Source organism: Xenopus laevis, chromosome 4L, assembly GCF_017654675.1.
Source record: "Xenopus laevis strain J_2021 chromosome 4L, Xenopus_laevis_v10.1, whole genome shotgun sequence".
Lineage (NCBI taxonomy): Eukaryota > Metazoa > Chordata > Amphibia > Anura > Pipidae > Xenopus > Xenopus laevis.
In genome coordinates, this window is record NC_054377.1 from 35559028 (window position 1) to 35572275 (window position 13248).

Here is a 13248-nt window from a genome sequence, read left to right on the forward strand (position 1 = left end):
CGGAGCGTCTATTGAGGGGGGTGAGCCCCATTTGTCAGTGCTTTCTTTTGGAAAGGGATAAAGCCTTTGAAATTAACGGTTAGCTTGAAATCTCTTCTCTGGTTGTTCCCACTCAGACTGAATAATGTTGTCAATTGGGGATGAGAAGGAAAAACCGAAAGATTTCTCCGGTCCCGTCTCTCCCCGACTGCCACTAATATTTTTTTGTAATAATGCGCTTCTGCGCACGTACTTTCACGCATGCGCGCTCGAGCATACGTACATTCGTGCATGCGTGATTGAGCGCATATTCACGCATGCGCACTATAGCGCACGTGCACCCAAGCACACACGCAGCCGGCGCCGTGCCCGGCCAAGTTGCCTAGGGCGCATGGCAGGGTTGGCCCAGCTCTGGAGCTCTGACTCCTTGAGATCCAAACATTTGAGAACTGAAATTAATCTGTCTAAAGATTCTGAGGATCTAATTGTTTCCTCAGTATCCTCTTGTTCTTCCGATTAAATCTCCCCTTCACTGAGTGAATTTTCCTCCCCAATGGGAGAGTTAGCCCCAAACTCCTCCTCATTTATGTCCGCTGAAGAAAAGGGAACTGGTTTCTTGTGAGTACGTGTCTTAGTTTCTACCACACCTTGGTCTAATTTAGGGCAAAGGTAATTATTCATGGAATGTACAACTGAGTGAATAGGAGTCAAAATATTTGGAGTGACCCCTCCAAATATACAAACTTAATTTCCTAGACTCATGGGGTCCAGGTCTCCCCCACCAAATTAAACCTTACATTTCCAGCTTTACATTCATGCTAAACAGCACATCATTTGCTACCATGGGCATTACCATTTTTTCAAAGATTATTGTATTTCATGCTATTAGGCCAAACCCATACCTTATATATATTTGTGTAACCTGTTGCAGTTGCTGTGTGACCTGAAGGGCACTATGGCAAGAGAATGCACATAAGAGCTAGGTTAAGGCCTAGGCAGTAGTGATGGGTGAATTTGCGGCGTTTCGCCGCAAAATTTGCGAATTTCCCACGAAACGGCGCGAGTGTCTCGTTTTTGCCCCCAGCAAATTTTCACGCCGTTTCGCAAATTTATTTGCGGCACATCGCGCAAATTCGCCACAAATTCGCACCTGGAGAATAAATTCGCCCATCACTACTAGGCAGTCCATCCCATTCAAGCATAGAAAACATAGATTTTCAAACACAATCATTTTATTTTTTATTTAGAAAAAAAGGAAAGATAAAATATTTCCCATTTAAAGAACATTTTGAAATAACTTACTGTATGATAAACTGGCTGTGGTAACTTCATTTTCCTACACCACTCTAGCAGTAACATTTTAGGAGTGAACTGTGACATGTACTTCCTTCTGTAGAAAGATGTGCAGAAAATATAGGTTACATAAAAGAAAATCATCTTACTGAACCAGTCCAATGCTTTAAAATCATTACACAGTATACAAACCTTTTCAACATGAATAAATAGGGCATGTGCCTAACCTACATTTTGCTTATTGTTTTTAGGAAAATATACAAGGTTTTTATTATATCTGTCAGTATGCAAGAAAAATTAAATCAGTTTCACTTTTAGCACCTCCTGATTCCACAGAACACAGACTGATAAAAATAACAACCTGTCCACTGATTAGCACTCTTATAATATCAGGGGCTCAATGGTTGCTGCTTAACAGCTGTGAAAAATAAAAACATTTTTTGATATAGTTAGCTGTCCAAAAATGTAATCTATAAAGGTTGGAGTGAATGGATGTCTTTTTAAATAGCCAGAACCTAACTTCCTGCTTTACACCTCTCTTAACAATGCAGGGGCCAGTTACCTCTGTTGTGATACCTTTAAAGCCTACCCAGGGTAAGCAGACAAAGCAGGCAGGCTTTCATGTGGGGGGGGCCACACAAAGGGGGGGGTCATCGGCCGCCGCCAGTTGGACAGCCTTGTGCTAGAACATTTTCCATTAGTTATATAGAGGGAAGTCTGAAAAAAATTATATTATGGTTCATATGATTTTCTATATGAATTGTTACATTTAAAATGGTTTATTAGTTTGTGTATAATCCAATTTATATATTGGTTTCTTATGACATGCTACATATATACATATTAATGTATTTTTAATATTGTAAGGTTTCCTGAGCGTCAGTGCTGCATAGCAGAGTCATTTCCTGGAGCGGAAGTAAGTTCTGTATTCATCCTGCTCTGTTTTCCTACAAAAGTCAAGCTAGACTCCTATGCTTGTACTTCCTAATTTTAGTGTGTGTTCCCTGTACAGAGAAAAAGAACTATAACTGCTGTGTCTAAGACACCTCCACTGTTCTCTTGACAACCCCTCTCAGTTTAATTTCTCTAGCCAATTACAATAATGTGGGATGTTTTACGTCTCAGAGGGGAATTATGAATTAATAAGGAGAACGGACCACCAGCGACGGCTACAAAATTGTATACAGGGACAAATAAAATAGTATAAAATGATAATGCCCTCTACCAAGTTCCCTAATATGTCAAGTTTGACCTAAGACAGGTGTGTTCTAAGAAGGAGAATTTAATTGTGGCCCTTATAAAGTAATATCAAACTGTACTCACATAATGCCAAGGCCCTGATACCAGAGACTAAAGGGTTAACATCAGTTAGGAACACGAGATAGAATTGTAGCGAACAGAACTCCAAGTACACATCTTGGCTACATTTTAGAAGAATTAGTAACAAGGCTTGCAAACTGTTGGGCACAGAAAACCGTTACTAGTGTAACATGTTTTCCAGTAATGCTTCCACCTGCTCAGATGTAAGCAGTGTCTTGACATATAAGGCAATTCCGTGTACTATTTCCTTATAGTGAATGCTCTGTAAAATGTATAAAACCATGGTCGAATAGGCGCGACATTTGAAGCTCTCCTTGCCATACTAAGTGTGACATTGTGACAAGCTTCCCAAGATTCCAATGTTTTGTCTAATAAATAAATCAGTTATTTTGAAGAACCTTATTTTCTTGGAGTCTTGTAAATTATTACGGTTCTGGTAAGTAAATTACCATCAGTAACAACCCCCTGCAACCAATCATTGAGTAATTATCTACAGCAGTATCAAGTATTTAAATTCCACAGGTTTTTTGTTTTGTAACAACTCCCTGCATCCAAATAGTGTGTCTGCATTAACAGCATCCAGTTGCACAATTCGACAAAACCAGCTGCAGAATTTTTTTCTGTAACAACTCCTTGCATCCAATCATATAGTATGTCAGCACACCAGTATCCAGTCACACAATTTGACACTTACTGCAGAATTTTTTTTCAGAAACAACTCCCTGCATCCAACCATATAGTGCGTCTGCATATCAGTATTCAGTCGCACAATTCCACAACAGCAGCTGTGGAATTTTTTTTCAGTAAAAACTCCCTGCATCCAATCATATAGCACATCAGTATCCAGTTGTACAATTTGACAAAAACAGCTGAGAAATTATTTTTTTTTTGTAAAAACATCCTGCATCCAATCATATAGTGTGTCTGCACATCAGTATCCAGTCAAACAATTCTTTTTCAGTAACAACTCCCTGCATCCAATCATATATGTCTACACTCAATATAGAATTTCCCAACTTGATACATTACTTGATACATGAGGGTGAGGAGCTCCATAGCTAGCATGTTTACTGACATCTACAGGGATAAATAGTATACAATAGTGGGATCTCTTTTATGTAGTTTAAAAAATATATACATGGAGTCAAACATTATGAGACACATTATAGTCTGTTTCATTACTGCTAGGATTTTATATGGAAAATATTTGCATGAAAATGTAATCTGTTATAGATGATATGGTGCAAATGGCAAAGAATAGCTTTGTAAGTGATCCACAAACCACATCTCCAAAAAGCAAAATCAGGCAGCAGCTAAGACAGCTACAGTATGTGCAGCTGGGAAGAGACACAGGCAGTGGTAGGTGAGGGGATGTCCTTGACACAGTAGAATTCAGCCTGTCAGTCAGTGTTGTGTCCATCTTTCTGTGAGAGAATGAACGTCTCCCACATCTTGTTTCATGCTGGACACAGAAAATCTCTCTCTGCAGCTCTAATACAGTGATAGTTTGAAGCAGCGTAGGTGGTTCTTTACAGTGAGGTTGTGGAATGCTCTGCCAGATGATATTGTTATGGTAGATTCTAGATTGCATAAAAATGTGAGGAACAAAAGCCTTTTTTTAACAGAATCAATTCATTTCAGGGGCTCACAAGTAATTGGACAAATAAAAAAACTGAAAATAAAATGTTCTGCCAGGCCTTTACTGCAGTGGCTTTCAGTTGCAGTTTGTTTGTGGGCCTTTCTGTCCGAAGTTTAGTTTAAAACAAGTGAAATGCATGCTCAATTGGGTTCAGATCAGGTGACTGACTTGGCCATTCAAGAATATTCCACTTCTTTGCTTTAATAAACTCCTGGGTTGCTTTGGATTTATGTTTTAAGGCATTGTTCATCTGTATTATGAAACACCTCCCAATCAATTTGACTGCATTTAGCTGGATTTGAGCAGACAGCCTGTCTTTGAACACCTCAGAATTTATTCTGCTGCTTCTGTCCTGTGTCACATCATCGATAAACACTAGTGTCCCAGTGCCACTGGCAGCCATGCACGCCCAAGCCATCACACTGCCTCTGCCATGTTTTATAGATGATGTGGTATGCTTTGGATCATGAGCTGTTCCACATCTTCTCCATACTTTTTTCTTGCCATCATTCTGGTAGAGGTTGATCTTAGTTTCATCTGTCCAAAGAATATTTTTCCAGAACTGTGCTGGATTTTTTAGATGTTTTTAGCAAAGTCCAATCTAGCCTAAATAAAGGCTAGCTTGGACTTTGCTAAAAACATCTAAAAAAGCCAGCACAGTTCTGGAAAAACATACTTGATGCTTAGGAGTGGCTTGCACCTTGCAGTACACCCTCTGTATTTACTTTCATGCAGTCTTCTCTTTATGGTAGACTTGGATATTGATACGCCACTTGATTGGCGGTTGTGAAGGGGTTTCTCTTCACCATGGAAATGATTCTGCGATCATCCTCCACTGTTGTCTTCCATGGACGTCCAGGTCTTTTTGCGTTGTGGAGTTCATCAGTGCTTTATTTCTCAAGATGTACCAAACTGTAGTTTTTGCCACTCCTAATATTGTAGCAATTTCTCAGATGTTTTTTTCTGTTTTTACAGCTTAAGGATGGCTTGTTTTACCTGGATGGAGAGCTCCTTTGACCGCATGTTGTCTGTCTCTGTCCAAAGATTTATGGGCCTAACTGTATGTATATATATATATATATATATATATATATATATATATATATATATATATATATATATATATATATATATATATATATATATATATGTGTGTGTTTTTGTTTTGCACAAAATTCGGGTATAGAATAGAAGCGTGCAACCATCTCAGATATATATTTATATATGTGAGTGTATATATAGGTTGGCTTGAATGTGTGTACGTATGCCCACTGGGGTTGCAAATGATGGACTTTTTTAACCCTCATAAACCACATAACTATGTAACAAAAAGTATCTCTTACTTGTCAAATCTGATGGGCAAGCTTATAGCATTGAGATCTTCATCGTCATTCTTCACTGTAGTTGCCAAACCCACAGATTGGAGGTCTGCTTTTTTTGCTTTCTGTGCAGCTCTGCAGCTCTCATAAAAGTCACTCAATTCAAATATCTCACTATAAGGAAAACAATTAAAGGAGACATTTTATATAACCTTCATATTCAGATATATTATACTGGACATAATGTATAGCCCACAATACATTGTTATACACTGCACAACTCTCTGACTCTATTACATTATAAAAGTCATACACACAGTGTACATTAGTATTTACTGTTATGATATTTTCCAGCAATTAAGAGTAGCAAGGTAAAAATGCAGCTGTTAAGGAACAATTTATTTTTAGGTGCAGGGAATAGCAAGGGAATAAATGCAGTTGTTCTGGAACAATTTATGATCAAGTGCAGGGTGGTGCAGAGAGTTGTAAGGGAATAAATGCAGATGATGTTCTGGAATTGTAAAACAGATGCGGGGAGTTACAAAAAAAACCCAAAAAGATGTTAATTGCTTTTTGTATACAACATAATGCCGTGTATAAAATGACTATGGTATTTACACTAACTCCTAATACACATTGTCCCCAGAAAAGAATAAAATAATTTTAGTAGCAGATTATGTTTATTTATACAGCAGTTTGCTTTTCATTTTTTTTTCTCATCGCAGGGCAAGGGAGAGGAACAAGCAGTGAAGGGAGGGTGAAGGAGGAAGGACTATGAACAGGGCAGAGAGGGGGTTAAATGAACAGGGCAGGGAGTGAGATAAATGATCACTGCAGGGAGGGGATTGAATGAAAAGGGCAGAGAGGGAGAGAAGAGTGTGTGGGGGGGTGAACAGGGCAGAGAGGGAGAGAAAAACACTGCATGGAGGGGGTTCAATTAACAGGGAAGAGAGGGAGAGAAATTAATAGTGCAGGGAGGGGAGGGGGGAAGGAACAGGATACAGAGGGAGAGAAAGGAGCAGTGGACTGACTCACAAATATGCCCACTCCTCCCTCAGTGACTGCTGCTCTGTAACTTAGGCAGAAGGTATTGGCGGCTGCAAAGCCTGATACTGGAAACTCCTGGACAGGAAGCTTGCAAAGGGGGAGGGCTGAGCACAGTTTTCAAGCTAATTCAGAAGTTTTTCATCCAAAAGGTATTAAAATAAAAAATTTTTTTCTATTTTCATTATTTTACATGGTTTGATGCATTGTGAAAATGTATGCTATATGTCCCCTTTAAATTAGGTGTATAATCAAAACGGCATGTTATTTTTGATACTACAGCAAAGGTTTAATCACAGCTTGAATTATAAATCCCCTTTTAATGGATTCTTACAGTTACAGTTACATCGTTAAATCGGGTTGAAAAAATACAAAGTCCACCAAGTTCAACCTCGCCAAATGAAACCCCGCATTCATACACACCCCCCTCCATACTTTCACATAAATTATATATACCCATATCTATACTAACTATTGAGTTTAGTATCACAATAGCCTTTATTATGTCTGTCCAAAAAATCATCCAAGACATTCTTAAAGGTATTAACTGAATCTGCCATCACAACATCACCCGGCAGTGCATTCCACAACCTCACTGTCCTGTGACTGTGAAGAACCACCTATGTTGCTTCAAATGAAATTTATTTTCTTTTAGTCTAAAGGGGTGGCCTCTGGTATGGTGATCCACTTTATGGGTAAAAATGTCCCCTGCTATTTGTCTATAATGTCCTCTAATGTACCCGTAAAGTGAAATCATGTCCCCACGCAAGCGCCTTTTTTCCAGAGAAAACAACCCCAACCTTGACAGTCTACCCTCATAATTAGTGGTGCTTGCGAAGCAAAGCATCACTACTGTTATCTTGCAAACTTATTTTTAGTGGTGCTTGCGAAGCAAAGCATCACTACTGTTATCTTGCAAACTTATTAGTGGTGCTTGCGAAGCAAAGCATCACTACTGTTATCTTGCAAATTTATTTTTATTCTTCTTCCGTATGAAAGTTTGGCGCGTAACTAGTCCCGCACCGTTTGTCCTAGACCCATGAATGAGGTGTCAAATCGTGCGGCTTAATCGGGAATGGGGTGGTATGACTTTTCTAAGGGGTGGGTGGTTAATTGCCCCTTGCGGGGGCAATTAACCACCCCGAAAAGTCCCATAGATTAACATTGAGGCCAACTTTTGACGGATTCTAGCGCAGAGAGGGAATCTTGTAGAAACGTTAAATTTACCACATTTGAAGAGGTTTGCGACCTGTGTCAGATGATACCCCACACGAGGGTATAAGTTTTACCCCCGGGGCAGGAGAGGTCCCCAAATTTGCCCCATTGACTTATAATGGGGAATTTATCGAATAATTAGTTTGTCGCAGACCCATGAATGAGGTGTCAAACCGTTCAGCTTATTCGGGAATGGGGTGTTGTGACTTTTCTGTCCTATTTTGGGGACCCAAAAAAGTGAGCGGAGCCGCAAACAACCAATCAGATTTTCCCTATTGACTTCAATGAGAAAATGTAAACAGCTGTAATTCTCACAGTAATAAAGCCAGAGCTCCCAAACTTGGCACCGTGGGTCACTGGGTGACTGCGGCCAAAATTTACAAAAAGTGGGCGGAGTCTACAACAGCCAATCAAATTTCAGCCATTCAATTAAATAGGAAAATTTTAAACTGCTGCCGCTCTTAGACGGTTAATGGCAGCCTCCTCAAAGTTGGCACAGTTGGTCACTGGGGGACTGGGATTAAAATTAAGAAAAGTGGGTGGAGCCAAAACCAACCAATCAGATTTCTTTGATTGGTTTTAATGGGAAAAATTAAGAAGGCTGCCATTCTCTCAGTATTGATGTCAGGGACCTTGAATATCACAAATGTGGTCACTGGGGGTTTCCACTTCAAGTTTAGAAAAAGTGGGCGGAGCCACCAACAACCAATCAAATTTCATTCATTGATTTTCAATAGAAAAAAATAGAAATGCTGCCATTTTTACACATTAAATGACAGCATTCCCAAACTTTGGTATGTTAGTCACTGAGTGACTGTGGTTCACAATTAGAAAAAAAAGGGGCGGGGCAACAACAGCCAATCAGATTTCAGCCTTTGACCTTAATGAAAAATGATAAACTGCTGCTATTATCACGGTTTAAATGCTAGGTGTACCAAACTTGGCTCAATTACTCACTGGGTGACTGCGGTCAAAATTTAGGAAAAGTGGGTGGAGCCATAAACAGCCAATCCGTTTTCACCTATTGACTTCAATGTAAAATTTTTGATTACCGCCGTTCTCACAGTTTTAAAACCGGAGGCCCCAAACTTGGCACTGACCATGACTAGGTAACTGGGGTTAAAATTCAGAAAAATGGGCGGAGCTTAAGACAGCCAATCAAATTTTACCTAACGCTATTCAATGGGAATATTTAAATTCCTGTCATTCTTACACTGTTAATGTAAGAGTGCTCAAACTTGGTCCATTTGGTGACTGGGTTGCAAATTTTTAAAAGTGGGCGGAGCCAAAAATAGCCAGTTTGTTTGGATTGATTTCAATGGTAAAATTTGGTTGGCTTTAAATTTCACCGGTTTAATCCGGATTCTACCGACTTTGTGTACTCTCTAGGCACCAGGGGCGACTGGGCAAGACACCCAACATATATGGGGGGCCTGAGTTTTGCCACGGCAAGCACCACTCACATTTTCTTCAGGAAATGTACCTCTCTAGTTTATAATTACAGTCTACCTTGGGTGTGTTTAATCATTATATATATATATATATATATCTATATATATATATATATATATATATATATATATATATAGTTAGTCATTCTATAATAGGCTACTAATGATCTGTGGAAGGGATGTAAGTAGTTAAAAGAGTAATTTGGTATGATTGCCCTTACCTGACCTCTGTATCTTAGTATTTACTAAACAGGCAGCACGACACATTTACAGCAGGTAGCCTTTGAAGGTTAAAGGCTCAATACCGATGGGCAGTTTCAACAAGTGTTATAATACCTTGTACATTTCTGTGTATGACTTTCTTATTGCGCCTTGGGGATTAGAGAAATTACCCTTCTTTTTTACTTTTCCAGGAAGCTGGGAGCTTTATCGTCATAACTTGCTAAAAAGTCATAGAAGATTGTCCTTTAAAATATTCCACAAATGCAAATAAAATTTAAAGGGTATCCCATTTAGACTGGAAACTCTTTTTAAACTTTGGATAGTGTCAAAGAGCACTTTTCTTTGTAATAAAAGGATTATAGCTATCTGCCACATGATTTAAAATTAAATGTATATAGAGCACTTGCAACTGGGTTAAATTTTTCATAATACTCTCTTTTCTGACTTTCTGTACCCAAAGTTTAATAAAATAGCATTTAAATCTTCGACAATTGTCAACCATATTATACGCCAGTTTTGTATACAAAATGCCCTTTTACTATTTAACAACAGTGTTAAAATCATCATAAATATTCTCAGAATTCTCACAAGGTGGTATTCCATTTCCAAAACTGCTTCCCACCTTTTGCCTGGCCAGGCTTAAAATATTAAAAAGTACTACTTTGTGGTTAGAAATAGAAATTTCCTTGTGTATGGTCAATATTTTCCTATGTCACAATGAAGGAGTTGTAACCAGAAAATTTTTTTTTTTCTTTTCTTATTTTTTTGCTCAAGTGTACATTGAAATATGTCTTGGGTATATGCTTGTCCTGTGAGTGTGTAACAGATATTTTATGGTTGGGGGCAGGAAAAGGATTTATGCAAGTTTGTCTCATTATGTATGTTTTTTTTTGTAGGCAGAAGAGAGGACAATGAAAATTATTTGATTGATTGATTTGATTAATACTTTAGGTACCAGCAGGTCTCTCCAGCAGACAAAAAGGAATTCATTCGGATTAAAAGAAATGAGGTTCTATTTTAAAGAAGAAGGAAAGCTACCAAGGCAGTTTATTGCCAAAAGATGAACCACAATAGTTAGTTAACCACAATGCTATATTTATTCTGTAGAATGCTTTCCCATACTTAAGTAAATAGCTCTAGAAACTTTCTCTGTTAGTTAGGATAGCAGCTGCCATATCAGCTTGGTGTGACTTCAAGTTTTTTTGGTCGAATAAGTCAGTTTTCGATCAAATAGGTCCGTATGAATCAAAGGAATAGCACATTCAATCAAATTCGATTCAAAGTTTTTCCCAAGAAAAACTTAGATTTTTCAAAGTCTAACAATTGACTCCAAATAGGTTCTAGGAGGTCCCCCACAGTTAAAACAGCAATTCGCAGGTTTTAGATGGCGAATGGTCAAAGTCTAATTTTTAAATAGACAGTACAATTTCAATATTTGAATTTTTTTCAAATTCAAATCTAAGCTCAAAATTCGATTTTTTTTCATTCGAAAATTCACCTTGACCATTGATAAATCTGCCCCAAGTGTATTTCACTATGAAATACAGTGAAACCTCAATTTTTCATACCATGATATTAAGCTTTACAGCATTTGACATGATGTTTTTTTTGTGGTAGGACCGATTTATCATGTACTGCAATGGGTGCTTTTCTTTGACCTTAAAGGGGAAGGAAACCTAGTTGGCGCAAAAACCCTCCCCCCTCCCGTGTGTTGCCCACCCTCCCTCCTCCTTCCTGGCCTACCCGTCCCGCTGGGCAAATGCCCCTAACTTGTTACTTACCCTTCTGCGCAGGTCCAGTCGAGGGAGTTCACAAACGACATCTTCTTACAAGCGATCTTCTTCCTGCTTTGAACGGCGTTTTGGCGCATGCGCAGTAGGAGCAACTATTGAACGATTTTCATTCGACCGAAAACGGCCAAATTCGATAAAAAAAAACGTAGACTTTGACATTCGAAGTTGAAGTAATCCAATTCGATGGTCAAAGTTCTTTCCACTTCAAAATTCGACCCTTGATAGATCTGCCCCCTGATGTCTCAAAAAATGACTTTTTGTTCTATATGAATACTGTTAGTGAAATTAGGAGATTTCAAATACTAACCAGATGCATATTTTGCCATGGCTCTGTTTGCCCCTCATACAGTCTTGCACAAATCACTTATTGCTTTAGGTTGTACATCTGACTCAAAAAGAGGTCTTGCACATGCTTTCCCATAGTGTAACATTAATACTGCAATGATTAAACCCTTGTCCTTACCCCATTATTGTACTTCAAAGTAAAACAGTACTTGAGAATAGGTTGATTGAACACATTTCCCTGATTTTACACCATTTTTCCTGGTTCCCAGAAAAATGTAAACTGTAATTATGAATCTTCATGTTAATTACTTTTAATTTTTCTATTTAGGGAGACCCAGACTAAGCTAAAGCTCATTACAGAACTAACTGGTTGCAGCATGTAAATTCAACAAATATGACATTTATACCAAGAGTGTTTAGTTCTTCACCACCCCTTTGGTACTTGATGGATATCCTTTAATATTATATTTGTTCCTAAATCGCACTAAAGAAGTGATTTTTGGACCAGTTTGGTTTAAGTACACCTTTGGTGTGAAATATTTGGTTTACTTTATAAAGGGAGGCCAAGATAAAACGACAGCTCATTCTAGAACTATCAGGCTGCCACATTTAAAATATAACAAATATAACATTTATACCAACAGCTAGTGTCTAGTTCTTTGCCACCCTTACAGTACATGATGGACATCAATTTACAAACATAATTAAACATATATGATATTATGTATGCTGCTGAAAACCCATTAAATGTGATGTTTGGGCTATTTTACTTCAAGTACACATTGGTGTTGAATGTTTGGTCAGGAGCCCTTTACCTATTTACGAGGTAAAAGATATATAAACCATTGTTATATGGCTCCCAAGAATATGCGTCCCAAACCATAGCCTAAATGATCTTCAACCTGGGCTTCAAGATTATATATACTGTATTTAGCAGGGCAAATTCTACCAATACTCTTACTCTGTCCTTTAGTCTGGGCTTCCTTAGCTACTGATGTGGAACCTGCTAGGAAAGCTAGCCTACAGTTTGGGAAACACAGAATTTTTGATTCATTTTCAAATGGAAAAACTCACCAGATCTCCAGCGTAGACTGAGCAGCATGAAGGCGCTTTCCTAGGGGAGACTCCAACTGGTCTCGAAGCATCTGACAGAGGCAGTATTTAGTATTTGTATAGTGGTTATCATAGCGCACGGCCTGTTGGAAAAAAGGAAATAATCATCCCTGGCATCTCTCGGGAAAAGAAACAAAAATTAAAACTGCAACTATCATAAATTAAAACATGACAGGACACCTGAAAAATTACTTGCAAAGATACTGAAGGCCCCATCTAGAATAGTCTGTTGCAGACTCAGTACTCAAGAGAGACAGCTGAAAAATGGTCTAGAGAAGGATAGATTAAGCCAGGAAAAGAAACAGCTCAGCGATGATGAATGAACAGGTGGGTATTGTTTGTACTGGAGAAGAGAGAGACACACACACACACACACTAAAGTAATTAGTGGCTTATTACTAGGCAAATCTTTAGAAGTTTTTATCTAAATATACTAAAGTATTGTTACATTGAGGGTAGTAAATGTATGAAATTGTGAAATGACCAGTAAATTAGAAAATTAGGTTGAATAGATGCAATGTTATGCACTTCAGTAATAACACTCAATAACACTCAATGGTAGTCTAGTACTATGT

The 13248-nt window shown here is 38.3% G+C and overlaps 1 protein-coding gene across 7 annotated transcripts in view; it reads right to left on the reverse strand.

Moving 5' to 3' along the window:
- Positions 1–13248, reverse strand: part of dus2.L (dihydrouridine synthase 2 L homeolog) — a 254007-nt gene that overhangs the window by 39796 nt on the left and 200963 nt on the right. For all 7 annotated transcript variants that reach the window (XM_041590114.1, XM_041590115.1, XM_041590112.1 and 4 more), the window contains 3 exons: positions 12635–12756; positions 5575–5724; positions 1282–1369 (listed from right to left, as the gene is read on the reverse strand). In XM_041590114.1, coding sequence (XP_041446048.1) covers positions 1282–1369; positions 5575–5724; positions 12635–12756 — 360 coding nt within the window. The remainder of the gene's footprint in view (positions 1–1281; positions 1370–5574; positions 5725–12634; positions 12757–13248) is intronic.